Source organism: Mauremys reevesii, linkage group 10, assembly GCF_016161935.1.
Source record: "Mauremys reevesii isolate NIE-2019 linkage group 10, ASM1616193v1, whole genome shotgun sequence".
NCBI lineage: Eukaryota > Metazoa > Chordata > Testudines > Geoemydidae > Mauremys > Mauremys reevesii.
In genome coordinates, this window is record NC_052632.1 from 67225 (window position 1) to 90586 (window position 23362).

The 23362-nt window shown below is 47.1% G+C and overlaps 1 protein-coding gene across 6 annotated transcripts in view; it reads right to left on the reverse strand.

The window, feature by feature from the left end:
- IQGAP1 (IQ motif containing GTPase activating protein 1) overlaps nt 1-23362 on the reverse strand; it is a 206228-nt gene that overhangs the window by 10924 nt on the left and 171942 nt on the right. For all 6 annotated transcript variants that reach the window (XM_039492768.1, XM_039492767.1, XM_039492766.1 and 3 more), the window contains 5 exons: nt 22334-22421; nt 17812-18024; nt 16598-16764; nt 14324-14446; nt 5275-5383 (listed from right to left, as the gene is read on the reverse strand). In XM_039492768.1, coding sequence (XP_039348702.1) covers nt 5275-5383; nt 14324-14446; nt 16598-16764; nt 17812-18024; nt 22334-22421 — 700 coding nt within the window. The remainder of the gene's footprint in view (nt 1-5274; nt 5384-14323; nt 14447-16597; nt 16765-17811; nt 18025-22333; nt 22422-23362) is intronic.

A 23362-nucleotide genomic window follows, 5' to 3' on the forward strand; every position in this document is an offset into this window, starting at 1 on the left:
ATATGCTTCAGGTTGGCAGGTTGTCTGTGGGCGAGGACTGGCCTGCCACCCAAGGCCTGTGAAAGTGTGGGATCATTGTCCAGGATGGGCTGTAGATCCCTGATGATGCGTTGGAGGGTTTGAGCTGGGGGCTGTATGTGATGGCCAGTGGAGTCCTGTTGGTTTCTTTCTTGGGTTTGTCTTGCAGTAGGAGGCTTCTGGGTACACGTCTGGCTCTGTTGATCTGTTTCCTTATTTCCTCGTGTGGGTACTGTAGTCTTGAGAATGCTTGGTGGAGATTTTCTAGGTGTTGGTCTCTGTCTGCGGGATTAGAGCAGATACGGTTGTACCTCAGTGCTTGGCTGTAGACAATGGATCTTGTGGTGTGCCCGGGATGGAAGCTGGAGGCATGAAGGTAGGCATAGCGGTCGGTAGGTTTTCGGTATAGGGTGGTGTTAATGTGACCACCACTTATTTGCACCGTGGTGTCAGGAAGTGGACCTCCCGTGTAGATAGGTCCAGGCTGAGGTTGATGGAGGGGTGGAAGCTGTTGAAATCATGGTGGAATTTTTCCAGAGTCTCCTTCCCATGGGTCCAGATGATGAAGATGTCATCAATGTAGCGTAGGTAGAGAAGGGGCATGAGTGGACGGGAGCTGAGGAAGCGTTGTTCCAGGTCGGCCATAAAAATATTGGCATATTGTGGGGCCATGCGGGTGCCCACAGCGGTGCCACTGATCTGGAGATATATATTGTCATTAAATTTGAAATAGTTGTGTGTGAGGATAAAGGCACAGAGCTCAGCAACCAGTTGTGCTGTGGCATCATCAGGGATACTGTTCCTGACAGCTTGTATTCCATCAGTGTGTGGGATGTTTGTGTAGAGAACCTCTACATCCATGGTGGCTAGGATGGTGTTTTCTGGAAGGTCACCAATGCATTGTAGTTTCCTCAGGAAATCAGTGGTGTCACGGAGATAGCTGGGAGTGCTGGTAACATAGGGTCTGAGTAGAGAGTCCACATATCCAGACAGTCCTTCAGTGAGAGTTCCAATGCCAGAGATGATGGGGCGTCCAGGATTTCCGGGTTTGTGGATCTTGGGTAGTAGATAGAATAACCCTGGTCGGGGTTCTAAGGGTATGTTGATTTGTTCCGGTGTTAGTGTAGGGAATGTCCTGAGTAGATGGTGCAGTTTCTTAGTGTATTCCTCAGTGGGATCTGAAGGAAGTAGCCTGTAAAATTTGGTATTGGAGAGTTGTCTGGCGGCCTCCTTTTGGTAGTCAGACCTGTTCATGATGACAACAGCACCTCCTTTATCAGCCTCTTTGATTATAATGTCAGGATGGTTTCTGAGGCTGTGGATGGCATTGCGTTCTGCACGACTTAGGTTGTGAGGCAAGCGATGTTGTTTTTCCACAATTTCTGCCTGTGCACGTCGGCGGAAGCATTCAATGTATAGGTCCAGACAGTCATTTCGACCCTCAGGAGGAGTCCATGTGGAGTTCTTCTTCTTGTGCTGTTGGTGGGAGGGTAACTGTGTATCAGTGCGCTGTTCAGTGTTGTCCTGGAAGTATTCTTTGAGTCGGAGACGGCGAAAGTAGGCTTCCAGATCGCCGCAGAACTGTATCATGTTGGTGGGGGTGGCAGGGCAGAAAGAGAGTCCCCGAGATAGGACAGACTGTTCTTCTGGGCTGAGTGTGTGGCTGGATAGATTGACGATATTGCTGGGTGGGTTAGGGGTATCACGGTTGTGGCCCCATGTGGCAGGTAGGAGTTTAGACAGCTTACAGTCCTTTTTCCTTTTTAGAGAGGTGAAGTGGGTAATGTAGATCTCCTGTCTTATTTTGGTGAAGTCCGTTTGTATGGAAGTTTGGTTATTGATGAGAGTCTCTAGGTTGGAGAGCTCTTTTTTGATGTTTTCCTGTTTGCTGTATAGGATGCTGATCAGGTGGTTCCTCAGTTTCTTAGATAGAGTACGGCATAATCTCTCACTGTGGTCTGTGTAGTATGTAGACTGTGAATGGCTTGCCAATTACAGAACCAGTTTCTCCTCCCTTGGTTTTCACACCTCAGCTGCTGGAACAGGGCCCCATCCTCCCTGATTGATCTAACCTCGTTATCTCTAGCTTGCTTCTTGCTTGCTTATATATACACACCTGCCCCTGGAAATTTCCACTGCTTGCATCCGAAGAAGTGGGTATTCACCCACGAAAGCTCATGCTGCAAAACGTCTGTTAGTCTATAAGGTGCCACAGGATTCTTTGCTGCTTCTACAGATCCAAACAGGTCCAGTCCCAGTCATAAGGGGTGGATCTGAACTGGTGCTGGTGGCCCCTAGAGTTAACTGTGTCCACAATGATAGAATTGGGAGACAGGTGGGAAAAAGAAATTCCAGTCTAGGGCTCTGGGTGAACTTGGTACCAGGGCCCCGGTACTGAGAAGGGGCGAGTCTGGTGCGTTGGATACTGAAAGATCCGTCACTCACCGGAAATCTGGCAGTGCAGATAACGTCAGTACTGGCAGCGGTTGTCGGTGCTGAGAGGCTTTCATTGAATGAGTCAGACATGTGGACCTGGCCATGACATGAGGACCTGTTGGTGCCAGATGCACCGGAATTGGTACCAGTGCCAATGTCCATACCGACAGAGCCTTCCCTGGGGCGGATCTTCTATGTTTTTCATGCCCCCGCGGTACTGGTGCTTCTTTGCATGTGCCCTTCGGGTCTTTGGGTAGTCTGACTTGCTCTGTCAATTTGGTACAGTATGCGCCCTGCATACCAGTTTTAGACTGCTTCAGTGCCATTAGTACCGATGATACTGATCGAGCCGGAGATTGTTTTTGGCTTGAACTGGGCTTGCTACATGGACTCAGAGACCTTTTAAGAGGCCTTGTGTGAGTGGCTCGTCTCTCTGGGCTCACCTCCCTTCGAAGTAGAGGGTTGCGGCAAGAGCTCCCTCTTGGACTCCAGGGGTTGAAGGGCCGATTCCATGAGCAGTAATTTGAGGGCTAGTCTACACTACCAAGCTACATAGGTGCAGCTGCATCAGCGCATCTGGTGAAGATGCGCTATGCTGATGGAAGAGTGCTCTCCCATCGGCATAATTACTCCACCTCAATGAGATGTGGAAGCTACAACGTCAGGAGAACGTCTCCTGCTGACTTAGCGCTGGTGTGGACATTCTTGCTAACAGAATGTTGGGAATCATTAGGAAAGGGATAGATAATAAGACAGAAAATATCATATTGCCTATATAAATCCATGGTACGCCCACATCTTGAATACTGTGTACAGATGTGGTCACCCCATCTCAAAAAAGATATATTGGAATTAGAAAAGGTTCAGAAAAGGGCAACAAAAATGATTATAGGTATGGAACAGCTTCCATATGAGGAGAGATTAATAAGACTGGGACTCTTCAGCTTGGAAAAGGGACAGCTATGGTGGGATATAATAGAGGTCTATAAAATCATGACAGGTGTGGAGAAAGTAAATAAGGACGTTATTTACTGCTTCTCAGAACACAAGAAATAGGGATCACCAAGTGATTTTTAACCAGGGCTTTGGAGCAGAGCCTGGAGCTGGAGTGCAGACCAGTAGGTTTTTGCCTGGAGCTGGAGTGGAGCCGGAGCGGAGTAATTAAAAAATCTGATTGCTTCAAATCCCTGTTTTTAACAGGCAGCAGGTTTAAAACAAACAAAAGGAAGTATTTCTTCACACGGTGCACAATGAACCTGTGGAATTCTTTGCTAGAGGATGTTGTGAGGGCCAAGATTATAACACCGTTAACAAAAAGAACTAGATAAATTCATGGAGGATAGGTCTGTGATGTCACACCCATATTCTTTATAACAATATTGTTGTAATATGAATATGGCATAAATAAGATATGTTTTATGCAAGATGGGTCATGTGAGGTATCATTGGAAAGATTATGATTTGCTGAATGTGGTTATCCCATTTGTATGCATGTGTCAGTTCTGTATCTGAAGTTAGGAATATTGATTATCTAACAATTACAACTGTGTGTGTACTTGGGGAACGTCCACCAGACAGTATGCATTCAGCCTGAATGGGCCATTAGGAAAGACAATAGAATGGGTCTTTGAAGATGCTGATCTCTCATCTTCCTGGAGGTCCTTTCTGTGGACGTTACAAATGAACTTGGTCTCATGGTGGCTTTAACACTGCAAGGTCATGTGATAATTTCACCTGGTACAGAGTACCACCTTGGACACTGCTGGTACTTTTCCACTGGAAACAAAGGATTCCCGCCTTATGTAAATCCTATTTAAGACTGGGAAGTGAGTTAATCTGAGCTCTTCTCCATTGCCTCCCCGCCCAAGAAGGAAGACTGCTGAAAGCACCTGAAGAAACAAAGGCGCTAAGCTGGGGAAAGGCAAGGGCTGAGTCCAGGCTGAGACAGGGGTCTAGTCTGTGAAGAGAAATAACTGGAACTCTAAGCTGCAGAAACTCTGCAATCTGTCTAAACAACATTTAGGCTGAGAAATTACTATTTGTAACCTGTTTCTTTAGTGAATTAAGCTTAGGCTGCGTGTTTTATTTGCTCAGTAATCTGCTTTGTTTGTTTGCTATCCTTTATAAACACTTAAAATTTACCTTTTGTAGTTAATAAACTTATTCTTTGTTGATTCCAAAACCCAGTTTGTGAAATTCATAACTGGTGGGACAAGGAGCTGTACATATCTCCCTCCACACTGAGGGAGGGGGGTGATTTTTATGAGCTTACGCTATATAGATCTCTGTACAGCGCAAGACAATAGAATTTTGAGTTTATATTCCAGAGGGTTGTGTGCATGGGAGAGCTGGACATTCCCCTAGCTGAGACCTCCCACAGACGGCTAATTGCAGACTCTGTGTGATTCTACAGTTGGGTGTGTCCCTGCCTGTGTGTGTGCTGGAAAGGGGCTTGAGAGCCTGTTATAGCAACACAGAGTAAGGGAAACCCAGGCTGATAGGATGGGTGGGCTCAGTGGGATCCTTGCACATCTGGTGGCAACCTGAAAGGGGGATCCAACCCCTCACAAGGTCTATAAATGGTGTCCCTAGCCTCAGTTTTGCCAAAAGCTGGGAATGGGCAACAAGGGATGGATCACTTGATGATTACCTGTTTTGTTAATTCTCTCTGAAGCATAATGAATACAAATATTTATTTATGAAATCTTAGGTTAACAGAAAGCAACTACGAGAAGTCTACACGAAAGATTTTGGTGGCCACAGGCAGTCTACATAGGTTGTACACCACAGGTTTTCAGCATTAAATAAGAGGATCCTTACCTGATAATGTAACATGAATGTTTCCATCTGCACGCCCATGAATTTAGCTTTGACCTCAAAGTCTCCTACTTCCTCTGTTGGGTTGATTTCAAATATCACATTTTTAAACCTATGAAGGTTGGCAAATAAAAATAAATTTATTATTTAACATACAATTTCTAATGAAGAATAGGTAGTGCAGAACAATATTAACGCAGGATCCTTGCGATACAAGTAGCGTGAATAAGGAATCTCAAACTCAGCAGAGAGCAAGAGACAAAGGCAGAGCAGTAGGCAGTGGTACAATGTACAGCTCTCAGCAAGCCAGCTTCCTGCTGAGGTGAGGTAGGCTGCCTCACTGAGAGGAAGCCTCATAGATTCTAAGGCCAGAAGGGGCCATTGGGATCATCTGGTTTGACCTCCTGCATAGCACAGCCATATAGTGTCCTTGAAATAATTCCTTTTTGAACTAAAGTAGATCTTTTGGAAAAACATCCAATCTGGATTTAAAAATTGCCAACGATGGAGAATCCACCACAAGCCTTGGTAAATAATTTTAATGGTTAACTACCCTCAGTATGAAAAATTTACACTTTATTTCTAGTCTGAATTTGTCTAGCTTCAGCTTACATCCTTGGATCTTGTCGTACTGTCTAAACTGCTGGACCAAAGAGCCTACTGTCAAATATTTATTCCCAATGTAGGTACTTACAGGCTGAGCTGTAATCTTTTAACCTTCCCTTTGTTAAGATAAATAGATTGATCTTCTTGAATCTGTCACTATATAAGGCATATTTTCCAATCCTTTAACTATTCTCATAGCTCTTCTCTGGACCCTCTCCAATTTAGCAATCTCTTTCTTGAACTGTGGACTCTGGAACTAGACACAGTATTCTAGCAATGGTTGCACCAGTGCTAAATACAGAGGTAACATAACCTCTTTACTCCTACTTGAGATTTCTCCTGTTTATGCATCTAAGGGTTGCGTTGCTCTTTGGACCACTGTGTTGCACTGGGAGCTCATGCTCAGCTGATTATTCATCATGACCCCAAGTCTTTTTCAGAGTCACTGATTCCCAGGATCTTGCCCCCCATTCTGTAAGTATGGCCTACATTTTTTTTCTTAATTTAACATTCAGATGGATTAAGACACATACTGTTTGTTAATGTCCAGCTTACCAAGTGATCCTGATCACTCTGAATCAGTGACCTGTCCTCTTCATTGTTCACCACGATCTCAATATTTGTGTCATCTGCAAACTATCAGTGATGATTTTGTTTTCTTCCAGGTCACTGATAAAAATGTTAAATAGCATAGGGCCACAAAATGATCTCTCACACGCCACTAGAAACACACCCACTTAAAGATGATTCCCCATTTACAGTTACATTTTGAGAGCTATTAAGGGCTCAGGGGTGAGCTCTGTGAGTAAGCCAAGAGTGTATTTAGGTGGCTAAAGAGGTGGTGTTTTCCTGGGAGGCCATGACATTTGGGGGGGCATAGGCCCTGTTTGACCCTAATCCAACTTTGATGAGGAAGGTTTTGTAGTCTGATTGTGGTAGACGCAGATAGATGGCTCTGGGGACTAAGGGGAGAGGTGGAGGACCATGAGAGGGAATTTCCAAAAAACAGATCTTATCAGACAGACAGACAATCTTGGTTGCTGTTTTTCACAGAACTGAGAAATGGAAACACCAGATTCGGTTATCTAATCTGTTCTTTCCCCAACACCAGTCAGTGAAGGGTTGGTTCCCTTCAGCATATCCTCTGGTGTATTATCCAATTTTGTTTTCATTTCCCAGAAAAAAAAATCTTTATGTTAAAGTTAAGGTTGGAAATATCCATTAAAATCCCATATTAGAATGCTGCAGTTTTAAAAGAAATCAAAGTATGTGAAAGTTAGGACATTTGGAATTAAAGTTCCAGAAAACATTTACTCTGACTCTGTATCCCCACACACTATGCAACTTTGGATAGATCACACATAGCACAGAAAAGACGGTTACTCACCATTGTAACTGTTGTTCTTCGAGATGTGTTGCTCATATCCATTCCAGTTAGGTGTGCGCGCGCCGCGTGCACGTTCGTTGGAAGACTTTTACTCTAGCAACACTCAGTAGGTCGGCTGGGCGCCCCCTGGAGTGGCACCACCATGGCCCCGGATATATACCCCAGCCGACCCACCCACTCCTCAGTTCCTTCTTGCCGGCTACTCCGACAGTGGGGAAGGAGGGTGGGTTTGGAATGGATATGAGCAACACATCTCGAAGAACAACAGTTACAACGGTGAGTAACCGTCTTTTCTTCTTCGAGTGATTGCTCATATCCATTCCAGTTAGGTGATTCCTGAGCCTTACCTAGGCGGTGGGGTCGGAGAAAGACATAGCGGAATGCAAAACCGCCGAGCCGAAGGCTGCGTCATCTCTAGATTGCTGGACTAGAGCATAGTGCGCAGCAAACGTGTGGACCGATGACCAGGTCGCCACACGGCATATCTCCTGGATCGGTACATGTGCCAGAAACGCAGCTGAAGAAGCCTGAGCCCTGGTAGAATGGGCAGTGAGGTGGCCCGCAGGGACATGGGCCAAGTCATAGCATGTGCGAATGCACGCCGTTAGCCAAGAGGAGATCCTCTGTGCTGAAACGGGGAGGCCTTTCATACGGTCCGCCACTGCCACAAAAAGCTGGGGGGATTTACGGAAGGGCCTTGTATGGTCAATATAAAATGCAAGCGCCCTGCGGACATCTAAGGAGTGTAACCGCTGCTCCCGCAGGGAGGAATGAGGTTTAGGAAAGAAAACTGGGAGGAAGATGTCCTGATTCGTATGAAAGGCCAAAACCACCTAGGGAGAAAAGCGGGATGTGGCCGCAACTGAACTTTGTCCTTATGAAAGACAGTGTAAGACGGGGGTCTACAGTGAGTGCTCTAAGTTCGGAGACCCGCCTGGCCGAAGTAATGGCCACCAGAAAAACTGTCTTCCATGATAGGTACAGCAGAGAGCAGGTTGCCAGCGGCTCAAAGGGGGGACCCATAAGCTTGTTTAACACGAGGTTGAGGTTCCAGGTGGGGGCAGGACGACGAACTTGAGGGTAGAGGCGTTCCAGCCCCTTCCTAAACCTGGCGACCACCGGGTGAGAGAACACAGAGTGACCAGCCTCTCCAGGATGGAAAGCAGATATGGCCGCCAAGTGAACTTTCAGGGAGGATACTGCAAGGCCCTGCTGCTTAAGCTGCCAGATGTAGTCCAGAATGACTGGAATGGGGGCCCCTGAAGGAGTAAGAGCCTGCGATGCACACCAGGCTGAGAAACACTTCCATTTAGCCGAATAAGTGGACCGAGTGGAAGTTTTCCTACTACTGAGCAGAACATGCTGCACAGGGGCAGAACAGCGCAACTCCGATGTGTCTAGCCACGCAGGAGCCACGCCGTGAGGTGACGGGCCGGAAGGTCCGGGTGTCGGAAACTGCCGTGCTCCTGAGTTATAAGGCCCGGGCAGAGGGGGAGAGTGATCGGTGTGGCTACAGAGAGGCTGAGGAGTGTGGTGTACCAGGGTTGCCTGGGCCACGCTGGGGCAATCAGGATTAGACGTGCCCTGTCCTGCCGTAGTTTCAACAGAACCTTGTGCACCAGCGGGAACGGAGGGAATGCATAAAGCAGCTGGTGCTTCCACGGAATGAGGAATGTGTTCGAGATCGAGCCTGGGGAGTGTCCCCGGAACGAGCAGAACACTTGGCACTTCCTGTTCGCGCGAGAGGCGAATAGGTCCACGTGGGGAAAGCCCCACTTGCGGAAGATTGCATGGATAATGTCCGGTCTTATGGACCACTCGTGACACAGAAAGGCTCTGCTCAGCCGATCCGCGAGAGTGTTCCGAACTCCTGGGAGAAAGGATGCCACCAGGTCTATCGCATGAGCTATGCAAAACTCCCATAAATTGATGGCTTCGAGGCAAAGAGGGGAAGATCGAGTCCCTCCCTGCTTGTTTATGTAATACATGGCCGTCGTGTTGTCCGTAAACACGGAGACACAACGGCCGGACAGAAGCTTACGGAATGCGTGGCATGCCAGGCGAACCGCTCTGAGCTCTCGGACATTTATGTGGAGGGAGAGCTCCTCTGATGACCACAGGCCTCGGGTGCGCAGGCGACCAAGGTGGGCCCCCGAGCCGAGGGATGACGCGTCTGTTGTCAAAGACAGGGTGGGCTGCGGTGGGTGGAACGGTAACCCCGCACACACCACGGAGGGGTTCAGCCACCAGTCGAGGGAGCGCAGTGTACTCGGCGGGATGGTGACTAACGTGTCCATCACGTCCCTGCCCGGACGGTACACCGAATGGAGCCATGTTTGAAGTGGGCAGAGGCAGAGCCTGGCGAATTTGGTGATGTATGTACATGCTGCCATGTGGCCTAGGAGACCGAGGCAAGTGCGGACCGAGGTCGTGGGAAAGGCCTGCAGACTGCGGATGATCGCGGACATTGCGAGGAACCTCGGCCAAGGGAGACAGGCTTTGGCCAGAGTGGAATCCAAGGTCGCTCCTATAAAGTCTAGCCTTTGAGTGGGGACCAGGGTGGACTTGTCCACATTGAGCATTAGGCCGAGACGTGCAAACAGGTCCTTTGCCACTCGTATATGTACCCTCACTTGCTCCTGGGAGGCCCCTTTGATGAGCCAGTCATCCAGGTATGGGTACACGTGGAGCCCTTGGTGAAGGAGGTGGGCGGCGATCACCGCCATACATTTCGTAAATACTCGAGGCACCGTGGAGAGGCCGAAGGGAAGGACCGCAAATTGGAAATGCCGATGGTCCGCTACAAAGCAGAGGTAAATATGTGCGGAGGAAATATGGCTATATGAAAGTAAGCGTCCTTCATGTCGAGGGCAGCATACCAGTCTCCAGGATCCAAGGACGGAATAATGGTCCCTAGGGAGACCATCCGGAATTTTAACTTTATCAGGAATTTGTTGAGGCCGCGTAGGTCTAGGATAGGCCTGAAACCCCATTTCGACTTGGGGATCAGGAAGTAACGGGAGTAAAACCCTTTGCCCCATTCCTCCCTTGGCACCTCCTCTATCGCTCCGATGGAGAGAAGCATCTGGACCTCTTGCAAGAGGAATTGCTCGTGAGAGGGGTCCCTGAAGAGGGACTGGGAGGGAGGGTGGTAAGGCGGGGTTGAAGCAAACTGGAGGTGGTATCCTTGCTTCACGGTGCGCAGGACCCAGATGTCCGAGGTCAGGTGGGACCACGCAGGGAAAAAATAAGAGAGGCGGTTGGAGAAGGGAGGGAAAGGATCCTGAACGGGACGTGGTATGCTGTCCCCAGGCGCGCCTTCAAAAGGACGACTTCGGGTCTAGTTGCGGTTTGGAGGAGCCGCGGTTTTGGTTGGATTGAGGGCCTGAATAGTGCCTGCGGCCTCCGCACCCTCGGCGTCTGCCGAAATCTTGTCTCTGCCTAGGGACAGAGTATGGACGGAAGGGCTGAGGGCGGTAAGTGCGCCGCTGGGTCACAGGGGTATGCATGCCCAGGTTACGCATAGTGACCCTACTGTCCTTCAAATTCTGGAGTCTGGTGTCCGTTTTCTCCGAGAATAAACTCTCACCCTCGAAGGGCAAGTCCTGAATGGTATACTGAAGTTTGGGCGGAAGGTTGGAAGCCTGCAGCCAGGAGATGCACCTCATGGTAACACCGGCTGCCAAGGTTCTGGCTGCGGAGTTCGCCGCGTCTAGGGAAGCCTGCAAAGAGGTCCTGGCCACCTTTTTCCCTTCCTCAAGGAAGGGTTTGAACTCCTGGCAGGAATCTGGGGGAAGCAACTCCCGGAATTTAGCAATCTCCGCCCAGGTGTTATAATCGTAGCGACTCAGCAGAGCTTGCTGATTCGCTACGCGCAGCTGCAAGGCACCCGCCGAATACACCTTGCGGCCCAGAAGGTCCATCCGCCTGGCTTCCTTGGATTTCGGAGCGGGGGCTTGCTGACCATGGCGCTCCTTATCATTGACAGACTGGACCACCAGGGAAGAGGAAGGAGGATGCATATACAGGTACTTGTACCCTCGGGATGGCACCATATATTTACGCTCGACTCCCGTTGCTGTCGGCGGAATAGAGGCCGGCGATTGCCACAATGTGTCTGCCTTGGCCTGAATCATCTTAATAAATGGCAGAGCCACTCTGGTGAGCGCGTCAGCCGCAAGGATGCTGACGACAGGGTCCTCGACCTCTGGGACCTCCTCCACCTGGAGATTTATGTTGAGGGCAATTCTCCTGAGGAGGTCCTGGTGTGCCGTAAGGTCTATTGGGGGTGGGCTCGAGGACGATGAGCCAGCCACTGCCTCATCTGGCGAAGAGGACGACAAGACGCCGGGGGCGAGGGCATCCTGTACCTGCTCCTGGTCCTGCTGAGGCTCCTGCTCGAGCTGTGCCGGTGAGGTGGATGCTTGAGGCAACTGGTCGTCCGTGCCAGCTGGTGGAGGATGGCTAGCCATGGCCTCAGGGGCCTGATGCTCGGAAGAGGTGGCCCGCGAGGGAACCAGAGGAGCACCTTGGGCCTGATGGTATGCCCATGGTGTCCAAAAAGGCCACTGCTGAGCACCTTGCGCTTGGGAATGGGCTTCCTGAAACAGGCCCTCCAGCACATCCGCTTCATGGTCCTGGGAGTAGTAACTTCCCGCTTGGGACGAAGCCGACGGATGCCTGGAAGGCCATGGCGGAGCAGAGAGGCCTTGGGCCGATATCCCCACCGATCTGGTGCTCTTCCGCACGGGGGACCGGTGCCGCGAAGAACTCCGGTGCCGAGAACGAGACCGGGACCTACGACCGGCCCGGTGCCAGGAGGTCGACCGGGACCTAGAGTAGCGGCGGCGGGAGTGGCTCCTGTGGGAGCGGTGCCGTGAGCGGTGCCGGGACCGAGAGCGGCACCATGAGTAGCAAGTTGGCGACCGGGACGCAGAGCGGTGCCGCGAGTCGGACCGGCGCTGTGTGGTGGAGCGGTGCCGGGACTGCGAGCGGCGCGAAGATCGAGAGCGGTGCCGGGATCTGGATCGCCTGCAGGACCGCGATCGAGAGCGGTGCCGGTCAGGTGCGCTGATTGAAGCTGGACGAATGAGGGCCGGCTTCCCGATTGATTGAATCACCCGCACCGGCGGTGCCGGGGGGTGGTGGCGGTACCGGGTCCATCAGCGCGATCAGGTCCTTAGCCACTTCACATACCTCCGGCGTGGATGGTATGGCAAGCTCAACCACGGCAGGTGCCGGGGAGACAGGTGCCGGACTCAACGGCCCTTGGCGGACCAGAGTCGACAGCGCCGGCTTAGCAGGTGCCGTGGTGGGAGCGGGCGCCAGGCGGTGCAGCTGAGCCGTGCCCTCGTGCCGCGCGTCGGGCGGTGCCGGAGCAGCAGGGGTCTTAGCCTTTGTTGCTCTCGGGGAGAGCGAGCGCCTCAGGCCTGGTTTTGGTGCCGGCGATGTCCGGTGCCGAGAGGGCTTAAGCGTACCGGTACGACCCGGTGCCAATGAGGCGCTCCTGGAGTCCGATGGGGCCGCGCTCGGTGCCGAGGATGGAGGGGTGAGAGCCGCCTCCATAAGGAGCTGTTTAAGCCTAATGTCCTGCTCCTTCTTAGTGCGTGGCTTAAAAGACTTGCAAATTGGGCACTTAGCTGTTAAGTGCGACTCGCCGAGGCCCTTCAGACAGGAGTCGTGCGGATCCCCTGTGGGCATCGGCCTGTGGCAAGCCGAGCACGGCTTGACTCCTGGGGAGCCGGGCATGTGCTCTGGTGCGGGAAGGGGCTAAGCCCCGAACCCGACTAAGTGTACTAAGTACCTACTTAACAATTAACTACACTTATCTAAATTTCAACTATATCTACAACTATATACACAAAGAGAACGAGAACTACGAGAATGCTAGGGAGGTGGAGGTCAGCTAAGCCACACTCCACTGTTCCAACGACCGACACGGGCGGTAAGAAGGAACTGAGGAGTGGGTGGGTCGGCTGGGGTATATATCCGGGGCCATGGTGGCGCCACTCCAGGGGGTGCCCAGCCGACCCACTGAGTGTTGCTAGGGTAAAAGTCTTCTGACGAACGTGCACGCGGCGTGCGCACACCTAACTGGAATGGATATGAGCAATCACTCGAAGAAGAAACCTTAGAAACTTTTCAAATGTAATAAAAACATATTATGTTCTACGTATCTGCTGGATCCCATATTTGTTCCATGTGAAAGTAGTAAGAATTGTGCTGTACTGATGAATAGGATACTCTGGCATCCACACTGCATGTTGCTAGTATATAGCATAAAATTGCACATATGGGGTTGTAAGAAGTTTGACAGTGGACAGTTCTTTAACTTATCAGAAAAAGGCATAATGAGACCCAATAGTTGGAAAGTAAAGATAGACAAATTCAGACTAGAAATAAAGTGATAGTTTTTAACAGTGCAGTAATTAATCATTGGAAAAACTTAACTGGGGACGAGATGGATTCTCCATCACTTGGAAGTCTTTAAAGGATGTCTTTCTAAAAGACATGCTCTAGCTCAACCAAAAGTGATGGGCTTGATGCAAAAATTGCTGACTCTTTGACCTGTGCTATGCAGGAGGACAGACTATATGCTCATATTGGTCTTTTGGCCTTAAAAATCTATGAATTTACAAACACTACACAGCTCCAGGAGCTCAACCAGACATCAGTTTGTCATTATTTCAGACTAGTCTCTATAGAACAGTTTTGGTGACTGATGGAACCCACTGATGGAACTCACTGGCTGAGAGATGGAATTTTGTTCCTCTACACCAGTGATTCTCAACTTATTTACCATTGTGAGCCTCATATGCAGCTCTCTATGTGTTATGGGGGCTACATCCATAACATGACTCTGAGGATGTCACATGGGCTGCAGCTGTGTGCTGACTGGGCTGCAAGCGGCCTGCAGACAGAGAACCACTGCTCTACATTGAAACCCTGGAAAAGGAGTTTACAAGCAGAAGATGACGGAGTTAGTAACACTTGTTTCCCTATTCCCAGTTAAGGTAAAGATCTTTGGACCTTAGCCTTAAAGGTTAAAAGGATACTCACTGGTTTACTTGCAGGTCTTCAATCTCCAACAGGACTCCCTTCTCATGGAGTCGAGCTGCCGTATATTTCAGAGAAATCTTTTTACTCTTTTTGCCTTTCATCTCCCGTGGCTTCTTAGAGACTCTGAGAAAAACAAATAAAGAAGTTAGCGGAATGAGGCAATAAGAGTGAGCAATGACAGAATTTGATCTGATCTGGGTAGATGGCAGGAAATGAGTAATAAACTCGTATTGTCTAACAAATAGTTGTTATAAATACAGAATATTCACACATTTTAAATTATTTAAGCCAAAGACCATATGTTTATAGTCTATTTATAGATGTGTGGGCACGTGCACATGTATATATACTGCACCCATTACAATCTACTGTGACCTCTTGCACAACAGAGGCTGCGGAACCTCACCCAGTAATTCCTGTAGCAACCCCAATACTTTACGGTTGAAAAACAGCATATCTTTCAGAAAGATATCCAATTTTGATTTAAAGATTTCAAGGGACAGTGAATTTACAACATTCTTTGGTAAGCTGTTCCAATGATTAATCAACCTCACTGTTAAAAATCTGGAAAGAACTATTCCTGTTCATTGCTCTCTGGGGATCCAGAAGCAGTAAAGCATTCAGAAGGAACCCAAAATTATGAATTTAGCTTGCGGAAGAGAAGAATGAGGGGAGATTTGATAGCTGCTTTCAATTACCTGAAAGGGGGTTCTAAAGAGGATGGATCTAGACCAGTGTTTCCCAAACTTGGGACGCCGCTTGTGTATGGAAAGTCCCTGGCGGGCCGGGCCGGTTTGTTTACCTGCCGCATCCACAGGTCCAGCCAATCGCGGCTCCCACTGGCCATGGTTCGCTGCTCCAGGCCAATGGGAGCTGCTGGAAGCGGTGTGGGCCAAGGATGTACTGGCCGCCGTTTCCAGCAGCCCCTATTGGCCTGGAGTGGCAAACCACGGCCAGTGGGAGCCGCGATTGGCCGGACCTGCGGACATGGCAGGTAAACAAACTGGCCCAGCCTGCCAGGGGCTTTCCCTACACAAGGAGCATCCCAATTTGGGAAACACTGATTTAGACTGTTCTCAGTGGTACCAGATGACAGAACAAGGAGTAATGGTCTCAAGTTGCAGTGGAGGAGGTTTAGGTTGGATATTAGGAAAAACTTTTTCACCAGGAGGGTGGTGAAGCACTGGAATGGGTTACCCAGGGAGGTGGTGGAATCTCCTTCCTTAGAGGTTTTTAAGGTCAGGCTTGACAAAGCCCTGGCTGGAATGATTTAGTTGGGGATTGGTCCTGCTTTGAGCAGGAGGCTGGACTGGATGACCTCCTGAGGTCCTTTCCAACCTTGGTATTATATGATTCTATGAATTATCTCAGCTATCAGAGGCTAGACCACAAGATACTGCCAGTTCACCTCAGAGACCTGACAGGAATAAGTGGCAGTGAACTGATGCTTAGAGGCTCCTGCCCAGTGTGCTGGGCACTGTACAAGCATAATAAAACCACAGTTCTTGCCCTGACCACTTACAACCTACATATAAGATGAGACACAACACAAGGACACAACAAACAGATAGGGGGAGCATAAGGTAACAGAAAGATCAAGTTCCATAAGGCTGCAAGTTGAAGCTAGACAAATTCAGAATGGAAATAAGTTGTAAACTTTAAATAGTGAGAGTAATTAATCATTGAAATTTCCAGGTGGTGGATTCTCCATCACTGACTAGTTTTTAAAACAAGATTGTTTTTTGTTTTTGTTTTTTTAAAAAGATCTGCTCTAGGATTTATTTTAGGGATGTTCTATAGCCTGGGCTATACAGAAGGTCAAATCAGATGGTCATAATGGTTCCTTCTAGCCTTGGAATCTATGAATCTGGTATAAATATTTGAAGTAGCGAGAACAACCCACTTTATCATGTGTTCCTGGAAAAACTTTACATTCCTGGGGATCCCCACCCACAGTGCATCACAAAAGTTACATTCTTCCAAGTCCTCCTTTTTAGTCCACCTGCTGACACCTAGACATTTCCCTCCCTCCCTTCTATACGTTTTGCCCTCTTACATGACCCAGCTACTCTTCTCCATCCCAGACCTTCCTACCATCACTCAGTTCTCTCTCCAGGGCTTACATTGATTTTGTTTCATGCCCAAGACCCTAACTCAGAAAATTACTCTCCCAGGGGGTCCAATCGAGAAGCTTTGAGGTGGTGGCATGACTCTTCTCAGCTGTAGTCTATGCATTCCTTTCCCAAAAACCCAGTGCTGCTCTGAGGTACTCACTTGCCCTTGCTGGCCAAGTTATCCAAGCAGGTTTTGATATAGCTTTTATAATAATCCACTTGTTCCTCATAAAAAGTGGCTTTGGAGTTCAGCGCACTGTAAGTCTGTTGCAGCTTCACCAGCTCTGCTTTTCTCCTCTGACGGTATCTGCGCTGGTTCCGGATGTCCTAGATAAGGATGGTAGATGTGTGAAGCTTTACCATTGAGTCATTGCTGGGTGCTCCCTTTATCAAGCCAGTGTACAATATTACGAGAGTCCATTTGGAACACACATTTCCAAGTTTAATACCGATAGTAATTAGCCCTTTCACAGATTTTCTAACCAAATATATCCTTATAGACAGAAATCAAATGTCCTGCACAATTTTTCTGTTCTTCCCTTGCTAATCTTTTATTTTTCGAAAGAAATGTTATTTTGATTATTATGAACAAATGAAAATGTCTAGTTTCCAGATTAGCTTCCATTATTATTTTGAATAATTAGGCATCACTTAAGGCTTTATTCTTACCTGATCTCTAAAGGAGACAATTTATTTTATTTATGTATTTATATACCACTCTGATACATTAATTTGGGTAAATATTTGATGTCAGATAATGGTCATCACCGTAAGAATGGATGAAACATGTGACAGCAGCTATGATTTTTTTTTTATTTCTGCCTTTCTCCTCTACTGAGGATTGTTTACTGAGGATGCCTTTGCAAGAGTATTATGAATGTTTATTTTGTACTTACGTGTAAAATAAGGTTTCTTTACAAGAGTAATCTTTGTAAAGAAATAATTTTAGAATATGTCAATTTAAAAAGAAATAATTTTAGAATAAGTGAATTTAAATTAAAAAAGGAGGGAACAAAGAGGGCAAGTCCATGCATTAGGGTTTCAAGTTAAAAAGAGGAAAATTAATGTTACACTTACTGACTGAGTCTCAGGAATTTTTCCCTAAGAAAATAAAAACACTCTTCCTCACAGTCAATGAGGTCCCATCATCATCAAAGTGTTTATGAGAAAAGTGAATTCCTGCATGTATATGAAGGGCTGGAGATTAGCAGAGCATGTGTCACTCATCTCTCTGAGAGGCAGCTGTCACTATTACTTTAAATACCTTAGAAAATTCCTGCCATCTGCACTACTGCAACTTCAATAAGAGTAACAAATGACGAGGCCATAATTTGAAACACCCAACAAACCACCAGTGACCTCCTGTCAGAATACCTTGGCAATATCATTGATTAGCTCCTGGTATCTATTCTTTGGGTTCACAGTTCCCAGTTCTGACAACTTCTTCAAGCCTGTCTTGATTTTCTCCTTCTTTTCTTGAAGATTCAAGTTGCTGTCCTCCTTTACAGATTTAGATTTTTTCATCTTGTCAGGGGTTTTGGCATCACGAATGGCCCGTCTCTGCATAGTTCTCTGATGCTCTGCTTCCTAGGAGAGAAGAGAATTACAAGTTGGGTGGACAGATTTTAAGGCTATATGTAAGGTTAAGATTCTGTCAGGGGTATTTTTAGTAATAGTCAGGGACAGGTTGCAGGCAATAAACAAAAACTCATGGAAGCCCATAATCTGTCCCCGATTTTTACTAAAAATACCCTGGGAGGGGGACAAAGAGAGCATTGCCAGGGCTTGCACCTGATCCAGGGACAGGGGCTGATCACTGCTGCTCTTGCCCCAGGGGGACTGATCCAATCCCAGCCACTGTTCTGGCAGCAGCTGACCCGGCAGCCCTGGGGCTGACTACCTATCGGTCAGCTGCTCCGCGGCCCTGAGGCTGGCTGCTGATCAGCTGTTCTGGCGGCCCTGTCCCCAGAGCTATCAGTCAGCTGTTCCAGTGACTGCTGCTCTGTGGCCTTGGGACTGGTTGCCAGTCAGCTGTTCTGGCAGCCCTCGGGCTGAAAAGCTGCTCTAGCCCTGTCCCAGAAGTTGTCACAAAGGTCCTGGAAAGTCATGGAATCTGTGACCTCCGTGACAGAATCATATCCTTAGCTATAAGGGAAAATCGTCATCATCTAGTCTAACCTCCAACATAACTAAAGCCACAACATTTCACTCAGTGATTCCTGCACTGAATACAGTAATTAGTTGTTGAACTACACAATACCCAGTAGACCCATTCATACCCTAGTACCAGCACTGGCCTATCTGAAATCTGCTTTTTACATCATCCATATATATATGGCTTCCAACAATCCAATCATCACAAGAGTAAAAATCAAATATACCATATATCCATAAGAACAGCCATACTGGGTCAGACCAAAGGTCCATCAAGCCCAGTATCCTGTCCTCTGACAGTGGCCAGGTGCCCCAAAGGGAATGAACAGACAGGTTATCATCAAGTAATCCATGCCCTGTCACCCAATCCCAGCTTCTGGCAAACAGAGGCTAGGAACACCATCCCTGCCCATCCTGGCTAATAGCCATTGATGGACCTATCTTCCATGAATCTATCTAGCTCCCTTTTGAACCCCGCTATAGTACTGGCCTTCACAACATCCTTTGGCAAGGAGTTCCACAGGTTGACAGTGCATTGCATGAAAAAATACTTTCTTGTGTTTGTTTTAAACCTGCTACCTATTAATTTCATTTGGTGGCCCATTGTTCTTGTATAATGAGAAGGAGTAAATAACACTTCCTTATTTACTTTCTCTATATCACTCATGATTTTATAGACCTTTATCATATCCCCCCTTAGTCGCCTCTTTTCCAAGCTAAAAAGTCCCAGTCTTATTAATCTCTCCTCAGACAGAAGCCGTTCTTCACCCCTAATCATTTTTGTTGCCCTTTTCGGAACCTTTTCCAATTCCAATATATCTTTTTTGAGATGGGGTGACCACATCTGCACTCAGTATTCAAGGTGTGGGCATATCATGGATTTATATAGAGGCAATATGATATTTTCTGTCTTCTTATCTATCCCTTTCTTGATGATTCCCAACATTCTGTTCGCTTTTTTGACTGCTGCTGCACACTGAGTGGATGATTTCAGAGAACTATCCACAATGACTCCAAGATCTCTTTCTTGAGTGGTAACAGCTAATTTAGATCCCATCATTGTATATGTATAGTTAGGATTATGTTTTCCAATGTGCATCACTTTGCATTTATCAACATTAAATTTCATCTGCCATTTTGTTGCCTAGTTTTGTGAGATCCTTTTGTAGCTCTTCACAGTCTGCCTGGGACTTAACTATCTTGAGTAGTTTTGTATCATCTGCAAATTTTGCCACCTCACTGTTTACCCCTTTTTCCAGATTGTTTATGAATATATTAAATAGGACTGGGCCCAGTACAGATCCCTGGGGGACACCACTATTTACCTCTCTCCATTGTGAAAACTGACCCTTTGTTTCCTCTCTTTTAACCAGTTACCAATCCATGAGAGGACCTTCCCTCTTATCCCATGACTGCTTATTTCGCTTAAAAGCCTTTGGTGAGAGACCTTGTCAGAGGCTTTAAGAAAATCTAAATACACTATATTCACTGGATCTCCTTTGTCTGCATGTTGTTGACCCCCTCAAAGAATTCTAGTAGATTGGTGAGGCATGATTTCCCTTTACAAAAACCATGTTGACTATTTCCCAACAAATTATTTTCATCTATGTGTCTGACAATTTTGTTCTTTACGATAGTTTCAACCAATTTGCCCAGTACTGAAGTGAGGCTTACTGGCCTGTAGTTGTCAGGGTCACCTCTGGAGCCCTTTTAAAAAAGTGGCGTCACATTAGCTATCCTCCAGTCATTTGGTACAGAAGCTGATTTAAATGATAGGTTACAGATGACAGTTAGTAGTCCTGCAATTTCACATTTGAGTTCTTTCAGAACTGTTGAGTGAATACCATCAGGTCCTGGAGACTTATTACTGTTTAGTTTATCAATTTGTTCCAAAACCTCCTCTAATGACACCTCAATTTGGGACAGTTCCTCAGATCTGTCACCCAAAAAGAATGGCTCAGGTTTGGGAATCTCCCTCCAGGGGCGGCAAGCAGCGGTGGGCGGCATGCCGATCGCCGTGAGGGCGGCAGTGAGGCGGCTTTCGGTGGCATGTCTGCGGGAGGTCCGCCGGCCCCGTGGCTTCGGCGGCAAGTATGCCGAAGGCGCGGGACCGGTGGACCTCCTGCAGGCATGCCACCGAAAGCCGCCTGACTGCTGTGCTTGGGGCAGCAAAATACATAGAACCGCCCCTGTCTCCCTCACATCCTCAACAGTGAAGACCGATGCAAAGAATTCATTTAGTTTCTCCAGAAAGGCCTTATTGTCTTTGAGTGCTCCTTTAGCATCTCAATCGTCCAGTGGCCCCACTGGTTGTTTAGCAGGCTTTCTGCTTCTGATGTATTTAAAAAAACTTTTGCTATTACTTTTGGAGTCTTTGGCTAGCTGTTCTTCAAATTCTTTTTTGGTCTTTCTAATTATATTTTTACACTTAGTTTTCCAGAGTTTATGCTCTTTTCTATATTCCTCATTAGGATTTATCTTCCACTTTTTAAAGGATGCCTTTTTGCCTCTCACTGCTTCTTTCACTTTGTTGTTTAACCACGGTGGCTCTTCTTTGGTTCTCCTACTATATTTTTTAAATTGGGGTATACATTTAAGTTAAGCCTCTATTATGGTGTCTTTAAAAAGTTTCCACGCAGCTTGCAGAGATTTTACTTTTGGTACTGTAACTTTTAATTTCTGTTTCACTAACCTCCTCATTTTCATTAGTTCCCCTTTCTGAAATTAAATGCTACAGTGTTGGGCCGCTGTGGAGTTTTCCTCGCCACAGGGATATTAAATTTAATTATATTATTGTCACTATTACCAAGTGGTCCAGCTATATTCACCTTTTGGACCTGATCATGTGCTCCACTTAGGACTAAATCGAGGATCGCCTCTCCTCTTGTGGCTTCCAGGACCAGCTGCTCCAAGAAGCAGTCATTTAAGGTGTCAAGAAACTTTATCTCAGCATCTCTTCCTGAGATGATATGTACCCAGTCAATATGGGGATAGTTGAAATGCCCCATTATTATTATTATTGAGTTTTTTATTTTAATAGCCTCTCTAATCTCCCTGAGCATTTCAGAGTCACAAACACCCTCCTGGTCAGGTGGTCTGTAATATAGCCCTACTGTTATATTCTTATTTTTCAAGCATGGAATTACTATCTATAGAAATTCTATAGTACAATTTAGTTCATTTAAGATTTTTACTTCATTTGATTCTACGCTTTCTTTCACATATAGTGCCACTCCCTCACCAGCACAACCTGTTCTGTCCTTCCGATATATTTTGTACCCTGGTATTACTGTGTCCCATTGATTATCCTCATTCTACCAGGTTTCTGTGATGCCTATTAGAACAATATCCTCATTTAATACTAGGCATTCTAGTTTACCCATCTTATCAGTTAGACTTCTAGCACTGGTATATAAACATTTTAAAAACTTGTCATTTTTTGGCTGTCCACTATTGCATGACGTAATTTAATGCGACTTTTTTTCATTTGACTGTTTCTCATCAGATCCTTCCTGTATTTTATCATTTTCCATCCTCTCCTCCTTATTAGGACATAGGGAATCTCCATTTATAGATCCTTCCTTTTACATACACAGGTCTGAAACATCAATATGCCACACCTAAATTGCCACATATATTACAATCCCAGAATTTAGGCTTTGATATGTACCTGCAGCCACATATATCTAGATTTAAAAGAATCCAGTATCCTAAGGAGTGGAGACAAACTACTTTTCCATACCTGCTCATGGGTGGCTGGAGTTTCCAGGATCTCAGTCAGTGTCTCCCCCGGCTGGAAGCGGATTACATCTACAATCAAGCGCTTTGTACTGAAAAGAAACCAAGGAGAGTAGGAAACAAAACAACATTAAAACAAAACAAAACAAAAATCCTATTCCTGCTCTGAAATGAGAACAAAGCTACCACTGATTCATATTAGACCAGTCATATTCATACTGGATCCACATCCAAACCAGTCAACAGTCCTTATATTGTCAATACTCATGCCTCACTTCTCCAAATGCAAAGAAAGAAAAGTTACTTACTAGTGTGATACAGCATGGCCAGAGGGCAGCAGGAGAGTGTTAGCAGGGAGCCTTATTCCCTGCAAGGGGAGGAAGGTTTGCTATAGATTAACTAGAGCACCTGAAGCCAATTAGAGCACCAGCAGTCTGTCACATGATATAAACCCCTGCTTCAGTCAGACAGTGTGGGGGTTGGAGCAGGAAGGTTTGGTTGGAGCAGAGAGCGGTTTGAAGGAGTTGAAGCAGAGAACAGTTTTGAAGAGAGACAAAAGGAAAGTTTGGAAGATTGCTGCGGTGGGCTGAGAAGTCCAAAAACCCTAGGTAAGGGGCACCTGGCTTGTGTAGAAGGAAGGCAAGAAGCCCCTTCACAAGCTGAAGGGCAGGAGAGGGAAGTAGCCCAGGGGAAGGAACCACCAGTTCTAGTGGTTCACCACTAACCTCAGGGCCCCTGGGTTGGGACCTGGAGAAGAGGGCGGGTCCAGGTCCCTCCCTCTCCACTCCACTCCTCAAGGACACTAGTGGGGTAATTAAAAATACTGGTTCAGAGGCAAGCAATGGCGCCCTGAACCTTCCCCAAAGAAAAGAAAGTGTGAGACCCAGCATAATAGTACTGGCAATTTGTCACACGAGTAACTATGGTTGTTTGAGAGTTGCTTCTGTGCATTCCCACTCTGGGGATGGTGCCCCCACACCTTGAGCTTGCAGAGCCATCTTGAAAGGTGCATTGTTGGGACTGCATGAGCACC